The sequence below is a fragment of the Erinaceus europaeus genome, chromosome 19, assembly GCF_950295315.1.
Source record: "Erinaceus europaeus chromosome 19, mEriEur2.1, whole genome shotgun sequence".
NCBI classification, from domain to species: domain Eukaryota; kingdom Metazoa; phylum Chordata; class Mammalia; order Eulipotyphla; family Erinaceidae; genus Erinaceus; species Erinaceus europaeus.
The window spans coordinates 36,865,111-36,889,813 of record NC_080180.1 but is presented as its reverse complement, the minus strand read 5'-3'; the positions used below and the strand labels follow the sequence as shown (position 1 = coordinate 36,889,813).

Genomic DNA, 24,703 nt, shown 5'->3' with positions numbered 1-24,703 from the left:
TTCATCAGGCAGTATGTAAATAGTTTTGGGGTGTCTTCCTTCTCCTTTGACTTTGAATGTCAGGTTTATCCTCAGATGCACACCTGCTTTGAAAAGGAAGTTAAAAACACCCTTACTGTTGAATTCTACTGAAGGAATAGGGTCAGGAAAAAAGGAGCTAGTTGCTAATACACCATTTGGGGCTCCAGGCAACCCCTCCCCCTAACAGTACTTGCCTAGAAATGACAGTTTATTTAAATGTACTTGGAATCTCCAACTACGTCACTTAGAGACTGCAAACCACTTATTTAGGCAATCTCAGAAATGCTGGACGGCCCTCACCCTACCCTAGAATCATGGAAGAGACTTGCCTCAGATGCTTCTGGAAGGCCCTGTTTATATATCTCTGCCTCCTTCCTGCCTGGGACCTTTTGCAAGTTCACTACCAGGAAGCTGAGTCATCTCAGGGTCAGCTGGCATGGCCAAGGTCTCACCAGCAGTGTTAATGGGGTTAGCCCAGATGGCATCTTAGGGGAATGTGGGTGGGAGAGACAGTATGGGGTGGGGGCTACTGCTGTCACCTTGGGAGGCTGCTTGTGGCTTATCCCCTCTTGGTGATGAACAACCCTGACTCCCTATAGCTTGACCTGTTAGATTTCACAGTGGGAAAGGCACTCTCATTTGAATTCATGTAATTTTTTATTTTAATTTATTTATTTTAGATAGAGAAATTGAGAGGGAGACAGAGAGACACCTACAGCACTGCTTCACTGCTTGTGAAACTTGTCCCCTGCAGGTGAGTACCGGGCTTAAACCAGGATCACCCCCCCTTTTGTTGCCCTTGTTGTTGTAGCCTTGTTGTGGTTTTTATTGTTGTTGTTGATGTCATTCGTTGTTGGATAGGACAGAGAGAAATGGAGAGAGGAGGGGAAGACAGAGAGGGGGAGAGAAAGATAGACACCTGCAGACCTGCCTCACTGCCTGTGAATTGACTCCCCTGCAGGTGGGGATCCTTACGCTGGTCCTTGCACTTTGGGCCTCGTGTGCTTAACCCCCTGCGCTACAGCCCAACCCCCAAAACAGGTTTTTTTGTGTATGCTCAACCAGGTGCACCACCACCTGGCTCCTGTTCATGTCATTTCTTCCCCCAAACCCCCGCCTTCATTCTTCTTTATTCTCAAATCCACAGCAGGGTGTTTGGACCAAATAGACATTTAGCATCATTAGTACAAGGTCTTCCAGTGCTATGATGGTCAGGGCTTGGGGAGGGCTCTAAATTTCTAACCTTTCCAGATGTATTTCCTGGTATACAGGAGGCAAGAGTGACACCAGTCTACTTAGCCCCTTGCCCCAACCCACCTGCCACTACCTGTGCCCCAGCTCCCTGACCCCTCCCAACTTTCAGATCTCTGCTTCACAGTCACAATAAGGACCTGTCCCCAAACCTGTATGCTCCCTCAGAGCCCCCTGCCTTTGATCTCATGGCATCTTCTTTATTTTTGCTGCATGATATTTAGAGTTTGTAAATATCATGCATGATGTTTGGGATGACTTTTGAATTACATCCCCCTCTCCCCCGCCCAGATTGTAAACTTTCCTTAAGCTAAAACCCCTGGCCTGCTTCACTCACCTAGCAGGTATTGGCAAGAATGGAAGCAGAAAGTCCAAGTGCAGTGGGCCTCTTGTTTGAGCACCCAAAAACGGTGGCAATCTGACACTGCTCATGGCCCTAGTACCAGTGTTTACTCCCTACTGCAAACCCTTTCTCAGATTGTTTCCCTTGAAATAGTCTGTCCAGACTCTTTGTCTCTGGAGCAAGAGGTTTTAGTAGTGTGAACTCTTGCACCCAGGATGGAAGGCCCCTATCATTTTCTTTGGCATCCAGGAAAGTTTAAAAGTGACTCCTCAGAAAGCTTCTGAAGTGATTTGCTTATGCAAAAAATTATGTGTGCAGCTGGATCCTGGAACCTGGGAGCTGAGGCTCCTGGAAGTGTCCTTTGGCATCTTATCCTCCTAAAATCCACAGAAAGTCAAGCCTAGTGTTTGGCATTTTTGTCCTCTTTCTCTGTTATTGTCTGGTGTGGCAGGTTTGGGTAGAGAGCTGAATGTCCCTTCCAGCTGTCACCTGGCCCCATCTACATGGACTTCACTCAGCACTGTGGAGATCACTTGATAACAACATTTGGTGAGGAGAGGGAACCTGACTTTAGTAATTTTAGCTAGGAGCACCCTTGAACTCTGGAGCCTGGCTCTGCTTCCCCCTGTGGCAGGCCACTCCCTAGGGTACACAGGTCCCTAACAAGCAAGTGGCACTTGGGGAGGAGAGTGTATGCGGGCTGTCTTCCTCAGTGAAATTGTTCCCCCTCCAAGTCCTTGCCAGTCAGTTACTGAGTATCTGTAGCAGCAAGCTCTGGGAGCTAAGATCAAGAGTGAGTGAGACTAGTGCTTTGACATGGACAGCAGACGGGCCCACAGATACGTCACCTGGTTTCAGTCTTTCTATGTGGAGGAATGAGCCCAAGGAGACTGGTGATCTGGGGACTTGGAAAAAGCCTCTTTCCTCCTGTGGATAATAGTGAACAGTGGGGTATGTTCTAGAAGGTGTGGCCTCTGTGAAAGGCAGGGAAGCCGCTCTTGAACAAGTTGGCAGAATCACATCTGACTACCTGAGGCCCATGCACGGGGCTGGTCCTGGGTAGATTCCACAAGAGCTGCCACCCACAGGGTTCCCGGTGTTCCCTCCACTCCCTGGCACAGTTGGCAGGGCAGTGGCTTGGAGCTACTGGCATTGTTACCCGGTCACTCCCACACAAGCATTTGTCTGGTTTTTGGCAGTTGCCTCCAAGGCTAAGCAGTTGGAGTATTGGCTTCTGGGATAATGGATTTTTTTTGGATGGGGTGGACAGGTCAGCATGTACTGGACAGGGAAGCTCTGTGTCATCAGAGCCAGGGGCCAACATGTGGGAAGGAATGAGGACTGAGGCTCTGTATCTTTTTAAAAATTCATTAACTATTTTTTGCCACTAAGGATATCAATGGGAGACCAGAGAATATGCTAGTGCCCTTGGGGACTAAAGTGACATGCCCCTAGGTGACTTGCTGGGGGTTGATGGGGAGGGAATAGAATCTTTAAAGATTCCTCCCCCCCCATCCCCACTCCAGTTCCCTAACTCCCTATGGCTCCATGTAGCTATTATAGTTTGGGGGTGAGGTGGGGAGGTGTCATATCCTAAGGCTGGCATGACTCTCTTTTACTTTTCCACCCTATGACCTCACTGGGGTGGGCCCTCTGTGCCAGGGAATGTGGCCACGGGACTTGAGCATCATTAAAGGGCTCCAGAAGTGCTCTTGACACTGAGCACATGAGAGCTGCTGGCCGCACTTTCACCTGGACCCTAGTGGTGCAGGTGGAAGGTGACATCAGTGACCCCCCTCCCCTTTACCCTCCAGCTACCCAGGTTTCTAGGTTACCTAGCCAGGATTAATGTAGGCAGCAGGTTCATTCATTTTGCTGCAGCAAATATGGAGTAACAACAGGAATTGTGTCCCCTTGGGGCAAGACCCGCCCCCCTGGGCCTCAGTTTCTCCTCTCTGAGGAGGGGCAGGGGACTATCAGCAGCTCAGAGGGTTGTTCCAGTTAGTGACTCAGGTAGGGGTGCAGTAAGGGGGCAGGCCCTCTCCCAGCCAGGTCACGCCCTGCCATTTCCTTTAGCCTTCCCAGAGACTTCTGGATTCCTGGTTATTAAGAACCCCCTTTCCAGATAAGGAACTGGGTTCAGAAGGATTGAGTAACTTGCCAAAGGTTCAAAGAGAAAGTGATGGAGCAAAGGTGGGGCCCCATAGCCTGTTCTGGATTCTGGGGATGGTTGAGGGGAGGGGTGGGGTGGCTGCCTTACGTTTTCAAGCCTCTGGGCGCACTGGAGGTGGGATTTCATTCCTGTCCCTGCCTCCTGAGGTTGAAGCAGCTGGAGTTCCCAACCCCAAACCACCCCACCCCCCTGTGGCTTCCTGGTAGGATCCTGGGCTTTTCATTGTGTGTTTATAGCCCTGCTCTGCATTCAGACCTGCAAGGAGATCCTTGATTCCAAATAGCCACTTAGGGAACCCACCCATGCCTTCTAGGCAAGATTAAGCTAGAGTTGGTGGGGCTTCTGGAGGAGATTTCAAAGCCCGAAGCCTAAAAGAAGTAGAGAGAGAGAGAGCTCAGCAAGAAGGGACAATGCCTTTTCTTGTGTTCTGCCTGGGTTTGAGTTTGAGCCCTGGCACCACATGTGAGGTGTGCTATGGCTCTGTGTTCTGGTGTCCTTGTTTGCTTACTGTAAGGATGACAAAGCAACCTGGAAATGGTAAAATTATGCATGGGCCCCCAGTTCAACAAAGAAAAAAAAAGAAATGGGAAACTATTCATGTGTCAACAATTGTACTGTAAACCATCAATACCCCAAATAGAAAAAATAAATAGTTACCAATATTAAATTTTTCAGTATACATTTATAAACTAGGTACATGAGCATTGCACACAATATAACATATGTTGAAAATTAGGGAGACTGTAACATGTATATTTTATGAGTGTAAAAGGTTTTGACAAAGGACATTTGGTAGTATTTGTTTGAGGATACGCACACTAGTATAAACAGTTAAGTAGCATAAAGCAAAGTAGAAAAAGAGAGTTGACTTTTGTGTCTTTTTTATCGTGATTTTAAAAATTCTGCTCAGGGGAGTCAGGTGGTGGCGCAATGGGTTAAGCGTACATGGCATGAAGCACAAGGACTGTTGTAAGGATCCTGGTTCAAGCCCCTGGATCCCCACCTTCAGGGGCGTTGCTTTACAGGCCATGAAGCAGGTCTGCAGTTGTCTGTCTTTCTCTTCCCCTCTCTGTCTTCCCCTCTTTTCTCCATTTCTCACTGTCCTAACAATGACAACATCAATAACAATGACAATAATAACTACAACAGCAATAAAAAACAACAAGAGCAACAAAAGGGAAAATAAATAAATAAAAAATTAAAAAAAAAATTCTGCGTGGGAGGTGGTGCAGCGGATAAGGCTTTGGACTCTCAGGCATGAGGTCCCAAGTTCAGTCCCTGGCAGCGCATGCACCAGAGTGATGTCTGGTTCTTTCTCTCATTCCTATCATTTCTCATGAATAAATAAAAAAATTCTGCTCAGTATTTCTGACATGATTTTTCTGTAATTATTACAATTGTAGACACAGGAAATCAAGTCACCTATTAATTAAGATGTTTCTAATCTGTAAAAAAAAAAAAGAAAAGAAAGAGAAACAAAAATGCGTGAACATAGGTGGTTGTTTGGGGAGCTTACAGAAGTCCTCCAAAACTCAGCAGATGTGCTGGGTAGTTGCATACCTGATTGAGCACACACGTTACCATCCATGTACAAGGATCTGGATTCAAACCCCCTGTACCTCACTTGCAGGGGGGAAGCTTCATGAGTGAGTGGTGAAGCAGTGCTGCAGATGTTTATCTCTCTCCTTTTCTGTCTCCCCCTTCCAGCTCAGCTTCTCTCCGTCTCTATCAAATAAATACATGCATACATAAATAGTTTTTTTTTTTAATCAGCAGAGTGAAGCTGGGTATTGGCAGAGTGTTGGCTTGATGCGACTTACTAGGAAGGGGCTCACAGGCCACAGCTCCTTTATGTGTCTGTCTCAGGACTAACGTGAGGAAGGACTTTTGTCAGTTGAGAGAACTGACTTGCTTAGATGTTTCATAACTTCACAAATCGATGCCAGAAAACAGTAAGACCCGCACCCAAAGCAGGATTCTTTTGTCAGGTGTTGACCTAGTGCCAGGGTAGAGGAAACAGTGAGGCTGGGTTGAGACTACCTACAAGGATACCTCCTCCTAAGGGGAAAGGGGCTGGCCAGCACCCTTGGGGCTGAATGTATGCAACTGTGACAGGCTATCTCTGTGTCCTGAGGACATTATGCAATCACCTGACTTGGACTAGAAGATCAGTGCATAGCAAATGGCCTGGCAGAGCTTCATGTCCCAGGGGCTGCCTGAGCATTAGAGAGTTGAAGGAGCTTTCTACTGGAGTTGAAGGAAGGTGACACAGGTGACATCTCCTGCAAGGAATGTGGGTATGTCCTTCAGCTGTGTCCTCAAAAACCAAGCAGGTGATGCAAGATGGGTAAGGGCACCCTGAAGTCAAACAAGGGCCCATTGGGTGCTTCCTGTGCCAAACAGCTGAGGGTAGAGCTGCCAGGCCTGAAGAAAGGAGCAGAGAGTAGAAAGATAGTTCACACCTTGCCATGCACAGGGTACAGTTTCCATCCCAGGCACCATATGGGAGTGCCACAGTACCACCGAGGGACACTCTGATGCTGTGGTCTTTGACTGAAATTAAATGAATGAAAGAAAGTGGGGCCCTGGAAATACTTCACCTGGTAGAGCACACACTGTACCATGCACCAGTACCCAGGCTTAAGTTCCCAAGCACCATGTGAGTACACCATGCAAAGAGGAAGCTTCCTGAGCAGTGAAGCAGTACTGTGTTTTCTCTTCTCCCTTTCTGTCATTCATCCTCTATCAAGACTAATGGAAAGACTCATGGAGGGAGGGAGGGAAGAAGGGAAGGGGTCCTCCAGGAGTAGTGGAATCGGACAGATGCAAAGCCCCAGCAAAAACCTCAGAGGGTGGGGAGGTGGGAAGGAATGAAAGAAAAAAAAAACAATAAACAGTAAGTCAGCCCGGGAGTTGTGAAATCAAGTTTGTGTGAGGTCCCACTGGCAACAGAAAGAGAAGTGTCTGAAGAGGTTTTCAGTGACTGAGTTCTGTGCATACAGCAGGTCTCCTCCTGTTCCTGTCTGTTCATGGGTGTGGGGCTCTGAAGATTCTGCAAGCTCATTCCTTGCCCAGGAAAGAAAGACCTTTGAGAAAGAGGAATGACTGAGTTCTGCCTCTGCTGCCTCTTGTCCTTACTTGTAGGTGGGGCGTCTCAAAGCCAATGATGGAGCCCAGGTTGCTGAGTCAGGGGAGGCTGGGGAGGCCAGCTACCAGCAAGGGATGATAATTCTTCCTGGAAGGCTGCCTGATCATGGGGGTAGTCTGCCCAGTTTTAGTGCACAGTGAGTGTTAGACTATTTTGTCACCTGCCCACAGCCTCAGAGACACCCCCTCCCCCCCTGGAGCCAGTGGTCAGGCCAAAGGACAGAGAACAGGCCCCTCGTGAGCCAGTACTGCTCAGGGTAGGGTAGGGGAACAGTGAGGCTGTGTGACTCTCTGGGATCGAGACAGCCTTGGGGCTGTGTGGACTGGCCAGTTAGGATTTGTGTGACTGTGATATTAGTGTTATCAGTGTGACATCAGGCTGCCCCCTTTTTGAAAAGGGACATTGGGGATGTGCACATTGCTTGGCAAGGTCACAGCAGGGCAGAGCACATCAGAGATGAGAGGAAGGAGCGCACTGGAGCTGCTGTCACCCCTTTTAGCCCACCCCTTTGGCAGGGCCACCTCGTGGTTCAGAACATGACTGTCAGGCTAGGCCGCCTAGTCTCCATTCCTTTCCTGTGTTCTGTGACCATGGAGCAAGTTGTTTGTTCATTGTTCTGAGTCTTGGCTTCCTTGTTTTAGAATGAGGATAATGAACTGTTAGTATCACTATTTCAAATCTCATCTTTTAAAAAAAGTTTCTGGACATTGAATAATCCTTGAACATATGTGATTTCACCTATCTAGAAATATTTTTACAGGTAGAAAGACAAACAGTGAGAAACCACAGTACCAGAGCTTCCTGGGGCCATGGCACCATCCATGTGGTACTGGGGCTTGAATATGAGCCATGTACCTGGCAAGGCAGGCGCCCTACTAGGCGAGCTATCTTTCTGCCCCTGCTCACCACATTACTATAATTTTCTTATATTTTATTTAATTGACAGGAGAGAGAGATAACCAGAGCCTCATTCTGACATGTGCGATGTCAGGAATTGAACTCAGGACCTTATACTTGCAAGTCTGGAGCTCTAGCCATTACACAGCTTCCTGGGCCACGTGGATCATTTTGGGGGCTCAGAGAAATTATCTGGTTTTGCAGAGGGCTGCACAGTCTCTGGATACCAACAGTGGGCTGAGATCCTTAACCTCTTAGAGTGGGGACAAGGGTAGGTGAGAGTGAAATAAGGTTCAGATTCCCCTTCCCAACCCAGTAGTCTTCATTCCTGGTGATGTCATCGTTGCCGCTCATGAAATCCAGCCTGCTTACCTGGCACCTTGGGAGTCCGCCCACCTGTGGAGCAGCAATAGCTTAATCCACTGGGCTCCCTTCATTCCTGTCCCACATCTTGGAATCTGAGTCTATGCCCAAAGTTTGGCGTCCTGCGAAGATAATAGCGGTTTTGAAAACAAAGAAAGACCCAACACTGGCCACCAGCTATAGACCAATTTCTCTCTTATCCATGTGTTACAAACTCCTTGAGAGGCTGCTTCTGTCACATATTTCTCCTCTTACAGAGAAATTCCTATCACCCGCCCAAGCTGGTTTCCGCCCAGGAAGATCTACCTGCGAACAAGCCCTGGCCCTCTCAACTTACATTGAAAATGGATTCCAGAAGAATTTAAAGACGGGTGCTGTCTTTGTTGATCTCACAGCAGCCTATGACACGGTCTGGCACCGTGGTCTCCTAGTCAAGATCTCAAGATGCCTGCCTCCATGGGTGGCCAACACTATATCATTTCTTCTCCAAAACAGAAGATTCCGGGTGCATCTGGGTGACAAGTCTAGCAGATGGAGACCTATCTCAAGTGGCCTCCCCCAGGGCTCTGTTCTGGCTCGTACGCTATTTAATATTTACATCAATGACCTCCCTGAAACTTCTTCAAGGAAGTTCATCTACGCCGATGACATCTGCTGTGCAACTCAGGCATCCAAGTTCGACATCCTCGAGGAAACACTCACAAAAGACATGTCTCTGATATCTGATTAGTGTAAAAAATGGCGACTAATCCCTAGCACTGCAAAAACGGTATCATCTGTTTTCCATCTACACCATGCCTCGGCCTCTCGTGAGCTTAATGTGCAGCTTGGCGATACGAGAATCCGGCATGAAGCCCATCCAGTCTATCTTGGCGTTACTCTCGATCGCACTCTGTCATTTCACAAACATCTCATAAAAACTGCAGCAAAGGTGGGCGCGAGGAATCACATCATTGCAAGACTGGCCAGCTCCTCATGGGGCGCGAGCACTTCCACACTACGATCATCATCTCTGGCATTATGCTATTCCACTGCAGAATACTGTGCCCCAGTATGGTTCCGTAGCCCCCATGCCCACTTGGTCGATTCCAAATTATATTCCTCCATGAGGATCATTTCTGGAACCATCCGTTCCACTCCGGTTCCATGGCTGCCAGTTCTTAGCAACATCGCCCCGCCAGATATTTGTCGGGATGCGGCATCATCTAAGTTCATTTCCCACGTCTATGCTCGACCAGACCTGCCAATATACGCGGACCCTGTCCAACGCTTGACGTCTCGTCACCCAATCTGGTCCCCTATGCTTACACTGAACTTCTCTGTTCCAGACTCTTGGAAACAGAGTTGGCAGTCAGCTGAGGTAAAGAACAAACACCTCATCACAGACCCCTGCAAGCGTCAACCCGGCTTTGACCTAGCACGTTATGATTGGGCCCTCCTCAATCGCTATCGAACAGGCCATGGCCAGTGCGCCACTATGTTCCATCGCTGGGGAGCCAGAGATGACTCGAACTGCCCCTGCGGCTCCAGAAAGACTATGACCCACATAGTCAACGACTGCCACCTCTCCAGATTCAAAGGAGGTCTCGAAACTTTACATCAGGCTCAACCTGATGCTGTTGACTGGCTAAGGAAGAAGGGCAAACGCTAGAAGAAGAATCCACTGGGCGGCCACAAGCTGAATGTTCTGATGGTGTCCTGGCAACACTGGGCCTGAACCAGACCAGACCTAGATTCTTTCACCCCTCCCTCTCCCACCATCGAATTTTCTAGAAAAGGGGAGGAGAGGCTGGAGTTGACTCTTTGGATAAAGGAATGTGGGTGGGAATGGCATCCTGGGAGCCAGACACAAATGAGGTAAACCTTGAGAGCCAGTGACATTTAGTGTCGCCATAACGTGACAGTGGCAACCCCCTCGGGAGGGTTCTTGTTACTTCAGGGGTCAGTCTTGCAGTGCAGCTCCTCCAGGCATCTCAGTTACCCTACACAGTAATACATAACCATGGAGAATGCTTGACTGTACAGTAAATTCTAAAAACCTTGGCAAGCTCTCCAAGGCCTCCCAGAGGCCAGCCCCAGCCTACCTTTCTTCCAGCAAACAGTTATTGATCATCTGTCTCCAGAGCCTGGAGATACCTGTGTCTCAGCCCCCCAGAATTTACCTCCACATCCCTCTACCCTCACCCTAATAATATAGTATATATATATATATATATATATATATATATATAGCCACAATTGTTTCTATTCTATTCCCTGCTCCATTGCCTTAAAAAAAAAGTCGGGAGTTGGGCGGTAGTGCAGCGGGTTAAGTGCACGTGGCGCAAAGTGTAAGGACTGGTGTAAGGATCCTGGTTCGAGCCCCCGTCTCCCCACCTGCAGGGGAGTCGCTTCACAGGCAGTGAAGTAGGTCTGCAGGTGTCTCTCTTTCTCTCCCCGCCTCTGTCTTCCCCTCCTCTTGCCATTTCTCTCTGTCCTATCCAACAATGAAGACAGACAACAATAACTACAACAATAAAACAGCAAGGGCAACAAAAAGGGAATAAATAAATATTTTAAAAAAAAGTCAGGCTATGTGGTGGCACACCTGGTTGAGAGTACACATGTTACCATGCATAAGGACCCAGGTTCACGGCCCTGGTCCCCACCTGCAGTGGGAAGGCTTTGCAAGTAGTGAAAATAAGACTGCAGGTCTCTCCCTCTTTCCCCCTTCCTTCTCAATTTCTTTCTGTTTATCCAAAATAAAAGCAAAAAAAAAAAAATAGACTTAATATCAAAGTGTCACATGCTTGGAGTAAAAGGGAAGAATGTAGCAAGGATTGTGATGACAGTTCCATTTCTGTTTTTAATTATTTATTTATTATTTTGATAGGACAGAGAAATCAGGTGGGAGAGGGAGAGAAAAAGAGAGCCACATGTAGCACAACTTCGCTGCTCCTGAAGCTCCCTCTCTGCAGGTGGGTCGTCAGAGTATGAACCAGGGTCTTTGTGCATAGTAAGGTGTGTGCTTAACTAGGTGCACCACTATCCTGCTCTAAGATTTATTTTATTGATTACATATGAAAGTTAATAAGTAGCAAAATGAGGCCAGGTGGTGGTGCATCTGGTTATGTAGACACAATAAAATGTGCTAGGACCTGGGTTCAAGCCCCTGGTCCTGCAGGAGGGAAACTTCACAAGTGGTGAAATAGAGCTGCAGGTGTCTCTCTTTCTCCCTTTCTATCTCCCCTCCCCTCCTCTTTCAATTTCTCTCTGTCTCTGTCCAATAATAAATAATTTTTTTTAAAAAAAAGCTTAAAGTAGCAAAACTCATATTTTGGATTACCTCCCCCCCCAAAAAAAAAAGAAAAAAAGAAAGTTTCACATGAGACAGAGAGTGGAGAGAGAGAAGCAAGAGAACATTCTGGTACATGCAGTGCTGAGGATTGAACTGGGAACTTCAGGCATAAGAGGCCAGTTGAATCATTTCAGTTGTTCATTTCAGCCAGTTGTAGTCATTCCCTTACGATTCTTAAGCTTTAAGAGGATCCAGTTTTCCAGTTTTCCTCTTGACTAAAATAACATAGAGTATGTTGTGTGTGTGTGTGTGTGTGTGTTTGTGTGTGTGTTGCTAGTTGTGAGAGATATGGAAAGATATGACTGGAAAATGTAAACTTGTAAGCATGCATGTGCTAAAGGAGTTTGTATCTCTCTGATCCTGTTTGATGAGTAGGAATCACATGGAATGGCTACATTTAGGCTACATTTTTTATAATTTCCAGCCATGTTTTTCAGAAATTCAGGATATGGCTCACAGAAACACCTTCAGGAGCCTGCCCTCTGTAGTTAGGACAACAAGGATTCAGGGCCCTCTGAGCTAGACTCTGAGCAGTGCTCTCTCTGTTGCCAAGGCTTGACTGTGTGTGCTTATCTCAACTGTGGTTTGTATTTCTCCATCTGTTGTGTGTACCTCCTGTGGGCTCTGGAAAGTGAAGCAGGCTTTGGAAGCCCTCACTGATGTTCTGCGGCTTTACCTGGAATGCACAGCAGTCCCTCTTGGCCACAGGCTGTAATTCTTGGCATTGGGACTATTCCTCAGCCTCGTGTGCGTACTCTTTGCTCTTCATGCCTATGGATAGAGCAAAAGTACCGTAACATTGTTGCACTCATGCTGTGCTGTCAATGTGGGAGACATGGGCCGGAGGGCTAAAGGGAGAAGCACTGAAGGGCTATGAAAATAGGGTGGGTGGGGCAGGGTGGTGGTGCACCTGGTTGACCACATGTGTTACAATGCTCAAGGACCTGGGTTCGAGCCCATAGTCCCCACACACTGGGAGAAAGCTTTGTGAGCAGTGAAGCAGTTGTTGCAGGTGTTTCTCTCCCCCCCCCACCCCCTTCTCTCTCAATTTCTGGCTGTTTCTATCCAATAAATAAACAAAGATAAAACAAAAATAAATAAATGAAAAGAAGAAAGAAAACAGACTGGGTGTTCAAGTTCCAGGTCCCTGCCTGCAGCAGGGGAAGCTTCATGAGTGGTGAAGCAGTGCTGCAGGTGTCTTTCTGTCTCCCTCTCTATTTCCTCCTTCCCTTTTCAATTGCACTTTGCCCTATCAAATAAAAGAAAAAAAATAAAAGGGGTCAGTGAGAGCACTGAATTTATTATGTAGGCACCGAGCCCCAGGGATAACCTCGGTGACAGTGAAAGAAAGGAAGAAAGAAAGATAGATGGGTGGCTTTGGATTTCACTGTGGTTCAGCTTAGGAAGATGGTGTGCTACTTGGAAACAACAGGCAGGCAGCTGGATTTCTAATTTTGCAGCAGGCAGTGGGCGGCAGATGCTAATAATATTGCCTTTTCCTTAGCACTTTAGAGCCACTAGAACTCTGCCCCTCCCTCTCCCCACACACACCTCTTTCTTTCCCAGGAGAAAGTCTGGATCAGAGGTTCCTGGCTAGTCATTTGGCTGTAGCCTTGGTCCCTGGCTGGGAGCTGTGTCTACCTATTGTCCTGAGGTGCTTGTTTGATTGATTGCACCGTCCCTCACACGCTTGTCTCTCCCAGGGGGACCCATCTACAGCAGAGTAGGAACATAGCAGATAGCAGATGCCCCCATTTTTTTTTTGTTGTTTCATTTTTTTTTTTTTTTTTGTCATAGCCAGGGCTTTACTGCTCTGGACTGCCCTTTTTTCCCCCCTCAGATAAGGAGAGACAGAGACAGTGGGAGAAAGGGAGAGACACCATAGCACTGAAGCGTCCCCCAATGTGGTGGGGACCAGCCAGGGTTGTGTGCAGCACAAAGCAGGCACGCTATCCAGTGGAGCTACCTAGCCATCCCCTAGCAAATGCTGCTGAACAGATGAATAGATTTCACATCTGTCTCCTGGCCCTCAAAGTGCCACATGCACCATCCACCTGGGGAGCTTTTTCTATCACATGCCTTTTTCATTTTCTCTTCTTAAAATTTGGTTATTTTATAGAAATATTTTATTTATTTATTATTTTAATAAAAAGGAGATACAGAGAGAAGGAGAAAGAAAACAGAGCACTGCTCAGCTCTGGCTTATGTTGGTGCTGGATTGAACCTGGGACCACAGAGCCTCAGGCATGAAAGTTCTTTGCAGAACCTTTATGCTGTCTTCCCAGACCTTGCTACTTGCTTTTTTCAGATTTGTGGAGTAGAAGGGTTGGGAATACCCAGGTGGGAGAGAGGCCAGGGACTTGGGCTGGGCTGGACTGGGCTGGCCACTATAGGCTCCAGGGACACCAAGCCAAGCTCAGCTGATCCCTCTTGCTTTTTCTAGTCCTGGCCCAGATCTCTTGTCTCCTTTTCCATGTGATCTCAGGCTGGGCCCCAGTTCCCAGTCTGAAAAGCAGGTGCTGAGTTAGGTGTGCTCTCTGCCCAGGACACTTCAAGCTCCTGTTACATGATCCTGTAAGTGCACCTGGGACAGAAGACACATTTTCCACTCTTGCCTCCCTCCTGCCTTCAGTAAGAGAGAACAGCCAGGCAGGTGTTTCCTATTGTGTCTTGTGATGGGGAGGGTTTGGGCAGGGGCTTTATCCTTTGCCCCATTCTGGCCAAGCTGGGAGTTTATGGAAGCAGATTGAGGCAGATAAAGACTTTGTTTCATTGGCAGGGCATCTACCTAGAGATATTCTAGAGCTGGAAGAGTCTGAGTCAAGCTCATGGTACACAATGAGGAGATCCAGATCACCTCTCCATCCTGACCCTCTGAGAGTGAATGACACTAGCTGTGAAGCAATCTCATAGCAGGCACAGAGGCTGACCCACCTAGCTTTTAGTCCCTTGTCCTCTTGGGCGCCCCCTACTGGTCATATGCTGGGTTTCCCCAGGGGGCATTCTACTACCTGGAGTTCATCTCTCTGTTTAGACTTCTGTTAACAGGGTCTGTCGACGGGTCTGTTTCCTTAGGTGTGTTCTGTGAGGTGTAGCAAAATCATTCATAGAGACCAGGATTCCATTATGATGACAAGAGACATGTGAGAGGTGCCTGGTTCAACAGCCCAATGGATTTCTTTCCTGAAGGACTTCCTATGGCCCCCAGCTATGTGAATGAGCAGGGTAAACTCCCTGGAGGGGCAAATACAGAAGCTAAGAATAGGAATTTAATATCAGGAAGTATGCAGGGCCAAGGAGCTAGATCTTGAGCAGGAACTGAAACTCCTGGACAGGAAGAGTAAGTAGCATGTGAGTCTATCTCCTCTTGTTTTTGTTGTTGTATGTTTAATCTCTTTCAGTTTTTTTGATCATCCTAATTTATTCATATTTCCCTCTCTCCACCCTTCTACCTTTAAAAGTTGTTGTAATATATAAATGACATTAGATTTACTGTCTTAATCTTTTTTTTTTTTTGTGGTTATTATCTAGACTTTACTGCTCTGGGCTGACTTCTTTCTTTCTTTAATTTTTATTTATAAAAAGGAAACACTGAGGAAAAACTATAGGATAAGAGGGGTACAACTCCACACAATTCCTAGCACCAGAACTCTATCCCATCCCCTCCCCTGATAGCTTTCTATTCTTTGACCCACTGGGAGTATGGACCCAGGGTTATTGTGGGATGCAGAAGGCAGAAGGTCTGGCCTCTGTAATTGCTTCCCCATTGACCATGGGCGTTGGCAGGTTGATCCGTACTCCCAGCCTGCCTCTCTCTTGGACCTGTGTTAAAATAAATAGAATTAGCATGGTTCCTTGTAGAAACAGAAAGGAATGCTATTTTAATTTCAGAACTGGTGTTACATTTCGGGCATAGATGAAAAAGCCAGGGCAGGAATATGTTGGCATCATTCCTCTGCCCTTTCTGGGGCAGAGGTGTATTTATAAGCTAAAGGGCAGGCGTTTGCATGATAGAAGGTTTTCTCACCTTTGAAGTAACAATATCTGTGAATCCTAGGTTATCACCTGTGGGAGATAATACAAGAGTGTCTCCTGAATAGCACATACTATCTCCTGGAGCAGAAGGCCCATTTGAGGGGACCAGGAATGCAAACCAAGAGACAAGAAGGCTCCTGGTGTCTGTTTAGTGAGAAGGAACACTCCGGGCTTCTTTTAGAGTTCAAGAGAGCTAGAAGGGGATGGGAGTTGTAACATCGCTATAGGTTGTGCCTAGGGAAATTAAGGAAATTCCCCTGTGTCAAACCCAAACCCTCTTTTGTACCCATTTTCATCCCAACCTTGTATCTCTTCTCCAGCCACATCTCCCATGCTGGCCTTTGGCATCTCTTCAGGAGACACTCCCAAGAAGGGCCGTGGGGGTACAGCCTGGCCAGTCAGGCTCCCCCCTTTCTGCCCCAGGCCCCAAGCATCTTTTAGCACCCCCCCCACCCCGCATGGCCCATACTGTTCTCTCCTCACCTCACATTGGGCCATAATTTCCCCTGTTCTCTGTAGGCTGGTATATGACCCAATGGCAGCTTCCTGTGGGCAGAATAGAGAAATGCAGGTCCCACAGAATCTGAGATACTGGCCCCAAGTATGGCACCATAAGTCCTGTGGGCCCAGAGGGATGATGACTGGCCCCCCCCCCCCATAGGATTTATGTCCCCATCACCAGGACCTATGCTTTAGTAGGTAGTAGACCACCCTCTGAGGATAGACACAGGAAGAAGGTGTACTTGGGCTCACTAATATATGCTCCACTGCCTCAGCCTAGTTTATTATTTTATTTTTGGCAGAGAGAGAGAGAGTGAGAGAGAGAGAGAGAGGGAGAGAGAGAGAACACACAACAGTGAAACTTCCTTCACGGGGGCCAGGCTTGATCCTGGGTCATGAACATGGCAAAGCAGGTAGATACTACCCATGTGAGATATTTTGCCAGCCCTGGCTCACAGCTCATTTGAAAAGGGGGAGGAAAATTTTAAAAAGGGGGGGCTGGGTGGTGGCGCACCTGGCTGAGTGCACGTATTACAATGCAGAAGGACCTGGGTTTGAGCTTCCAGTCCCTACCTGCAGGGGGAAAGCTTTACGAGTGGTGAAGCAGGTTTGCAGGTGTCTCTCTTTCTCTCTCCTCTCTATCCCCCCTCCTCCTCTCAATTTCTGGCTGTCTCTATCCACTAAATAAATAAAGATTAAAAAATTAAAAAAAAAGGGGGGGTGAGTGGCCAGCCACCAATTTCCCATGTGAATCCCGGTGGGCAGACTTCTGGGAGGGACTCTGTACAAGGGAGCCTCCCTATGACTTCACAACAGAGGGGATCCCCCCCAGCTATGGGCTTCCCCTCAGCCACCTCCATCCACTAGAAGCTCCTGGAGGAGTCTTTCATGTCCCCAGTAGGTCCCCAGATGCTGGCTTACCTGGCTCTAACACTCTGGCCCAGTGTGCCTGCTGCCTCCCACTTCTGCCCCACCCCCCACCCCCCACCCCCCCGCTACCCCACCTAAGCAGGACAACTCTCTCACTGCTAAGGGTGGGTGGAGGATGTTACTAGAAAATACTGGAAGTGAGAGGGGCCTCTGCATTGTCAGTCTTCACATCAGCTGAAGAATGGAAGGAAAATCATTTTGAGTGAACGTGGGTTGGTCTTTTGCCCACTTGCATGTTGTTGAACCTTTCCCAGGTGACTGTCAGCATCAGCCACTGTTGTGACACTCTTCTTCACTTTCTACTTAAATACATCAGGGACCAGAGGACCAGAGTGATGAGATGCCAGAGATGGCTCAGAAGGCATCCTCTGAGTCTTATTCTAGGGCTTGTGTGTTTTCTCTCACTGCCATGCACCTGCCAGGTGGGGGCACCTGTTTCTATTCCCAGGACCCAAGGAGGCAGAGACAGCCCTTCCCCAGGGGCCCTCTTCTGGGGGAAGGAATGGGAGAAATCAGCTAGTGTGTGTGAGGGGTTCGGTGGGTGGAGGTGGCTACATGGATGGAGTGGCTGAGTCTGCCTCTGTGGACCGGACCATAGAACAAGATGGCTCGGCTTTTAAGCCTGGTGGTGTTTGCAGTGATGGTGCAGCAGGCTGCCTCTTGTAGAGGAGGACCTGAGGCTCAGAGAGTTGACACTGTTGCCCAGAGTCTCCAGAGGAGCTGGGCTTCTGTGTTCAGCTTGGGTGCTCGACCACCTCATGATAACTACCTTTGTGTGTTGTGTGTGTGTGTGTGTGTGTAGTTGGGACGTCACTCATAATGTATTTTCCCCATGCCTGATCTACTTTAAAAATTGTTTTAAATAATCTTTATTTATTTACTTATTTGATAGAGACAGAAGGAAATCAAGAGGGAAGGGGGTGGATAGAGATGGAAAGAGAAAGAAACGCCTCTAACGTTGCTTCACCTCCTCTGTAGGTGGGGACGAACCCAGGTCCTTGTACATTGTAAAGTGCTTTCAACCAGATGTGCCACCACCCACCCCCTACTGGGCTACTTTTTCAACACACACACACACACACACACACACACACACACACACACACACACACACACCCCTCCAGAGTTTTTCACAAACACCCCTCCAGAGTTTTTCCTGATTCCATAACATCTTGTATGCAGTGCCAGGGCTTGAACCTGGACCTACCCTGGAGCTGTTTCTCTGACTATTGCCTCCTGCATCTTGCTGCTGCTTTTCATCAAGACAGTGGTCAGAACAGTCAGGGCAAAGTACAAAGCTTTATTTACTCTAAAGCCCAAGCAATTTCAAACATCATTTAGAATTTTGTGTTACTGAACCTTTGTCCCACTTCCCTCCAAGCATCATCTGGTTTCTTACGTGCTTTCAGGGTTCACTAGTAGTGCCTTAAGGAGTGAGGAGGGGTTCTTGGTCACTGCTTACTGCTCACGGCTCAGGGGTCCTCTGTGTGGGCACATTCTCTTGCTTCTTTTCTTGGTTTCATTTGCTTATTAATGTGCCCTCCTTTGTCTTTTTTTTTTTTTCATTGCTTCAGGCTGATATTTTTTTTGGGGGGGTTGGTTGGGAGAGATGGAAAGACCCCACAACACTGAAGCCTCCCTCAGTGCATTGGAGTCTGGGTTCAAACCTGGGTTTCCTCCGTGGCAAGACAGGCAGTCTCCCAGGTGAGTTATCTTGCCACCCCACACCTTCTGTTGTTAAGCCGTTTCCAGTTCTTTGTGAAAAGGTGTAGAGTTAAACTCAACATTGGGACACTTGTCCTAGTTTATCATTGGAAAGGGGAAGTGAACACAGGCTGCCAGACAGGGAACCTGGCCCTCTAAGGCTCTGAAGGAAGTTTCAGTGCTGTGGTACCTTTTCTTCTCTCTCTCTCTCTGAAAAAGCCTGAGCTGTGAAGTCTCAGCAGACACACACACACACACACACACACACACACACACACACACACACACGGGGAGGTAGGAGTTAAACAGTGAGTTTTTACTAAAGCAGATTTTAATTTAAAGAATGGTTTTGACAAAGGTAGCTTTCCTTGTTCTTGAAAACATTTATTTTTTCTTTTAAAGATTTACTCATTTTATGATGGAGAGACAGAGGCCAAGGAATCCTTCATCTCTGGTGCATGTGGTGGCCCGGATCAACCCCAGGGCCACATGCCTGCATGTCCTATGCTCTGCTGCTAAGCCACCTACCTATCTTTTCCTTCCTTCCTTTCTTCCTTCCTTCCTTCCTTCCTTCCTCCCTTCCTCCCTCCCTCCCTCCCTCCCTCTTTCTTTCTTTCTTTCTTTCTTTCTTTCTTTCTTTCTTTCTTTCTGTGTTAAAACTGTTTCTTTTTAAGAAATCATGATTTTAGGGGTGGTGCACCTGGTTGAGTACACACATTACCATGTGCAAGGACTCCGTTTCAAGCCTCCAATCCCTACCTGCAAGGCACGAAGCTTCAGGAGTGGTGAAGCAGGGCTGCAGGTCTCTAACTCTTCCCCTCTCTATCTCCCCTTCCCTTGATTTCTTTCTTTCCTATAAAATAAAATAAAAAGAAAGAAAAATATATAAAGGAAGAAATAGCCACCAGGAGTGGTAATTACGGTGATAAGAAAGAAAGAGAGGAAGGACGGAAGGAAAGAAATAAGGAAGGGAGAAAGGAAAGAAGGAAGGGGAGTGAGTGAAGGAGGGTGGGAGGATTTTAATAGTGGTAGTAGTGATGGTGTTTATTGTTGTCATTTCTCGGTCCTTTTGCAGCCAAGTACAAAGCTGGCAGTGGCATGTTCATTTTCCTGGTGGCTTGCTAACTAGCAAAATCTGCAGACCGATAATTTTTTAGATCATTGGTTTTATACTTTGCCTTTGAGTTTGGGGTTGGGGTGGGGTTGTGGGATGTGTTTTGTCAAGGGAGAGGGAGCCCCCACAGGCAGTGCCCCAGGGCTCTTCACCCCAGTTTTTAATCAAAGAAGCCCTCCTTCTGTTTTATAACGTGTGTGCTCTTTTTGGCTTTGAATAAGAAAGAGTATTGCTAACAGAGTTGGAACCCGTCTTCTCTAGGGTGTGTGTGTGTGTGTGTGTGCAAGCTACTTTTATTTATTTATTCATTCATTTATTTCATTTGATAGTATAGAGAGAAAATGGTAGGTAAGAAGATGTTCTAGAGGGAGAGAGAGGTGCCTGCAGCACTACTTGACCCCTTGTGAATTTTCCTCTTTGTAGATGGGGACTGGGAGCTGGAACCCTGGCCCTCACACGTGATAATGTTTGTGCTCAACCAGGTGTGCCACCACCAGACCTTGAAGTACTGCTTTTGCAGGACTGGGCCAGCTTGAACCTCCTAACCAGCAAATATTTTAATAGTTCTTTGTCTGCAAATCAGAGTCCTACAGAGAAGCAGTGTGTGTGTGTGTGTGTGTGTGTGTGTGTGTGTGTGTGTGTGTGTGTGTATGTGTGTGTGTGTGTCCCCACCTGGGTGGGCTGTTTTTTTAGGGAAATAGTTCATGAACTATGGGAAGCGTGCAGGTTCCATGTCTGCAGGAGAAGCTGACTGGCTGTGGACCCAGGAAAGAGCCACTATATCTAGAACTTTCTGCCTCAGGCCCATCAACGGATGTATGTACATCCGTTTTCTTTCTACTCAGACTTTCAGTGATTTTTCAAGGCCCACCCACACTGTTGAGGGTAAGCTGCTTTATTCAGAGCTCACGGATCTAGTAAGTGAGAACACAGGGATGGGGACCAGAGGAAGAACCCACTGGAGAGGGCACATATGTGAGGCTCAGGTTCAAGGTCCAGCACTACATGGCAAATGCTATGGCTCTAGGAGAAGTTCAGTGCTACAGTGTCTTTCCGTCTGTCGGTCAGTGGGTCATTCGGTCGGTCTCTCTTTCTCTCAATCTAAATTGAAACAGTAACCTGGGAGAGATGGAATTTTAGTGCATGTACCAGGCCTATGTGTTGGTCAACAAAAAACAGACTCCAGGGTGGGATCCCTGAAATGGCAATACTTGTTTGACCACATCTCTGAGTTTGTTAATGGTTTCCACATTCTTTGCTTTACTTGTTACTTTTAAAACCAGAACACTGTTTTGCTCTGGCTCATGGTGATGCTAGCATTGAACCTGGGACCTCAGAGCCTCAGGCGTGAGTCTTTTGCTGAACCATTATGCTATCTCCCCAGCCTCTAGCATTGTTTCATGTGATGTTCACAACCCTGGCTGTGGTTCTTTTCTTCTTTTATTTTTACTGAAGCTTAGCCCAGAGAGGTTAAGGGAGTCATCAAGAGTCGCACAACTTGCCAGTGGCAGGGCTGGTCTTCCTGCTCCAAACGCCCCCCCCCCCCCCTTCTTCCCTGTTCCCTTGTGGGGAATGAAATTCAGGAGAATATGCGAGAAGACAACTAAGGTAGAAAATACGTTTTTTTAAATTTTCACCAGAGCACTGCTCAACTCTGGTTTATGGTGGTGTGGGAGATTGAACCTGGTGCTTTGGAGGGGCTTTGGAGCCTCAGGAATGAGAGTCTCTTTGCATAACCATTATGCTATCTGCCCTCCACCCTAAAAATATGATCTTCTTTAAAAAGCTTGTATCACTGTGAAAATGGACTCTTTCATAAAAGGATTTATTTACTTATTTATCTATTTATGAGAAAGAAGGGGAAAGTGAACCAGAACATCACTTCAACATATGCATTGCCCAGTAATGCTCAACCTCATGCTTAAGAATTTAGCACTAGAGGAGTTGGGCAGTAGCACAGGGTTAAGCGCAGTTGGTGCAAAGCACAAGGAGCGGCTTAAGGATTCCGGTTCAAGCCCCCAGCTCCCCACCTGCAGGGGAGTCGCTTCACAGGCGGTGAAGCAGGTCTGCAGGTATCTATCTTTCTCTCCCCATTTCTGTCTTCCCCTCCTCTCTCCATTTTCTCTGTCCTATCCAACAACAAAGACATCAATAACAATAACAATAATAAGTACAACAATAAAACAAGGGCAACAAAAAGGGAAAATTGATAAATAAATATTAAAAGAAAAAAAAGAATTTTTTCATTGTGTCAGAAAAAAATGGATTCTTGTCTATTTTCTTCTCTTCCCATCTCTCTCTCATGTAGAGACAAAGAGGTATAGATAAGAAGAGATTAAAAGTGATCACAGCACCAAAACTTCTCTCAATTCACTGGGGGCCAAGCATGAACCTGGCCCAGGCACATAGCCAAGCAGTGAACTGAAACTGTTTCACCAGCACCAGCCCTCCCCACCCCACCCCACCCCAGTCTACCTTTCCCTCTTCCCCACTCTTGTTAATTCCCTCCCATCTTTTCTTGCTCTCCCCCAGACACGAATGCAGAGTTTGCATCCGGATCCCAAAGCCCAGTACACAAGCATCTACGGAGCCCTCAAGAAGATCATGCGGACTGAAGGCTTCTGGAGACCCTTACGGGGCCTCAACGTGATGATGATGGGTGCGGGGCCGGCCCACGCCATGTATTTTGCCTGCTATGAAAACATGAAAAGGACTTTAAATGCTGTTTTCCACCACCAAGGAAACAGCCACCTAGCCAACGGTATTTTGAAAGCGTTTGTCTGGAGTTAGAAAATTCTCTCGCTCAACAGACCTTTCCCCGGGGCTCTTCCCTGTGGCCCAGCAGCCTGACGCCTTGGTCTCCGCCATGCTTGCTTTTGAATAAGGAACTCTGGAGTGGAGTTGCGTGTGTGTGCGCACACATGCCCAGACACACACCCACACACATGCACACATATGCGCACACACATGTTCTGTTCCCTTCTCCGTTTTCTGAAGCCTGGGGAAAACTCAGTGACAGAGGTGTTTCAGTTGTTATTGTGGGTTCTTTTTTTTTTTTTTCCTTTTTCTTCTTTTTTTTTTTTTTAACATTCAAAAGCAATTAATGATCAGATCTAGGAAAACAGAAACAAAAACTTTTGAATGCTGGATTCCAAAAATACAAACAAAAAAAGCTATCTGGACAGCTTCTTTGAGACTATTTAAAAACTGGTTCAACAGGTCTCTACAACATCAAGATCTAACTAAGCTTTAAAAGGTCAAGAAGTTTTATGGCTGACAGAGGACTTGCTGCAGCAGACTGCCTTTCCCACCATAAGCTCCTGGGCCTTGGGGTGCCACACCCCACTTCTCTTCTCTTTATCTGAGTTGCATTTCTGCCAGCAAGGGTTGAGATAGTTTCTGACAATGGCTCTGAGGGAGAGAGGAGAGTGGGTTGGAGTTGTGGGCAACTCTCCACAGGCCTGTCTTTCCAGGGAGAGGAGTCTGATGTTTTCACCTGAGGGTTGGGTGGGAGGAAGGGACTTGGCTTGTGTTGGTTTTTATTTGGGTCTGGAGTGGGACTGTGGCAAGCAGCATGAGGTATATTCTTTTTAACAAAATTAATTTTCCCACAGAGGTAGATGTGAGCAGTAGCCACTTCTTTCCCACCTCTTTGTTCTGCTTTAGATCTGAAAAGTGGCCCTCTTGTCAGTATACCTCAGCCATATCTGGTCCTGACTGGTTTGCAGACATTTGTTGTGTTTTCTTGAAATTGGCCCCTGGTTGCATTTATGGAGACAGGGATTCAGATAGATTAGATGCCATCTTGAACATGGCCTCCAGGCCCTTGTTTTATTGGAACTGCTTTATGTTAATGTTTTGTTCTTTGCCTCTTTGACCCCTTGAAGGAGGGTTTAACCCACCTCAGTTCAAGTCAGGTTCTGCCCAACACTGTCACTACTTATGGTGTATGTTGTGGGTGCATTTCACCTTTCTGAGGACAAGTGTGGGTGAAGCAGGGAGGGGTATGTGTATGTACTTCTCAAGGCCTTCTCCCCTCCCACCTTCCAGAAGGAATCTCAACTATGGGCAGTGTCACTCATAGGAGGAAGAAACCCAGAACTCAGAGCAAAAGGTCCAGGCTTGATTTTTCAATTCCTGGGTTTTGTTTTTTTTAAGCCTTAGATGGGTCAGCCAGCTAGAGCATCACGACTAGCTTTAGATATCACCAAATGCAAGTCTTCCTAATTTTCTCTCCCCTTGTCCAGTTTTTTCATTGCCTGGGTTTTACCAAGGGCTGTTCTTAAAGATTTCTCTTCTGACTAATTTGTGGCTAATTTGCAATTAGCTAATTTGCAATTAACTAATGAGCTAATTTGCAGATGCAGGTCAGGTAGAAGAAAGAATTGAAATCTAGACCCTGAACAAAAACCATGAAGTGTGACATCTGGGTGTCACCTGTGTGAGCAGGTTAGCCTTCTCCTAGGGCTGAATGCAAGAATTCAAATGAGGTATCTCCAAGCTTTAAACCGTGGTTCACCTGGGCCTCTGTCAACTTCCCTATTTCTGCCCAATATTTCCATGATCCCTTGAGGGATTTGAGAGTCACTGCTCACCGGGGTGAAGTTGGTTGTCAATTTTGATTCTCAGAAAACTTGGTCTAGGGCTTTACCTGAGTGTAGGTTCCAGGAACTGCCTCTGCACACCTCATCCCAGAGGATAATTTTCTGGAGTTTGTTTTGCAGGAATAGCTGGGAGTATGGCCACCCTGCTCCATGATGCGGTAATGAATCCAGCAGAAGGTAATGTCACGTGATCCCAGGGAATGGCAGATGGGGATGTGGAAAAGGCAGTAGGACAAGGCTGGGAGGGTGGGCTTGGGTGGGGGACAGACAGGAGGTTAGGTG

At 47.2% G+C, this 24,703-nt stretch overlaps 1 protein-coding gene across 3 annotated transcripts in view; it reads left to right on the top strand.

Moving 5' to 3' along the window:
* Positions 1-24,703, top strand: part of SLC25A37 (solute carrier family 25 member 37) — a 56,465-nt gene that overhangs the window by 26,216 nt on the left and 5,546 nt on the right. The window contains exons 1-3 of one of the 3 annotated variants that reach the window (XM_060178871.1): positions 22,524-22,578; positions 23,868-23,931; positions 24,542-24,598. In XM_060178871.1, coding sequence (XP_060034854.1) covers positions 24,556-24,598 — 43 coding nt within the window. In that variant the 5' untranslated portion in view covers positions 22,524-22,578; positions 23,868-23,931; positions 24,542-24,555. Of the gene's footprint in view, positions 1-22,349; positions 22,579-22,604; positions 23,074-23,867; positions 23,932-24,541; positions 24,599-24,703 lie in introns of those variants that run through there. The other 2 variants (XM_007536609.3, XM_060178872.1) reach the window with 2 other exon arrangements.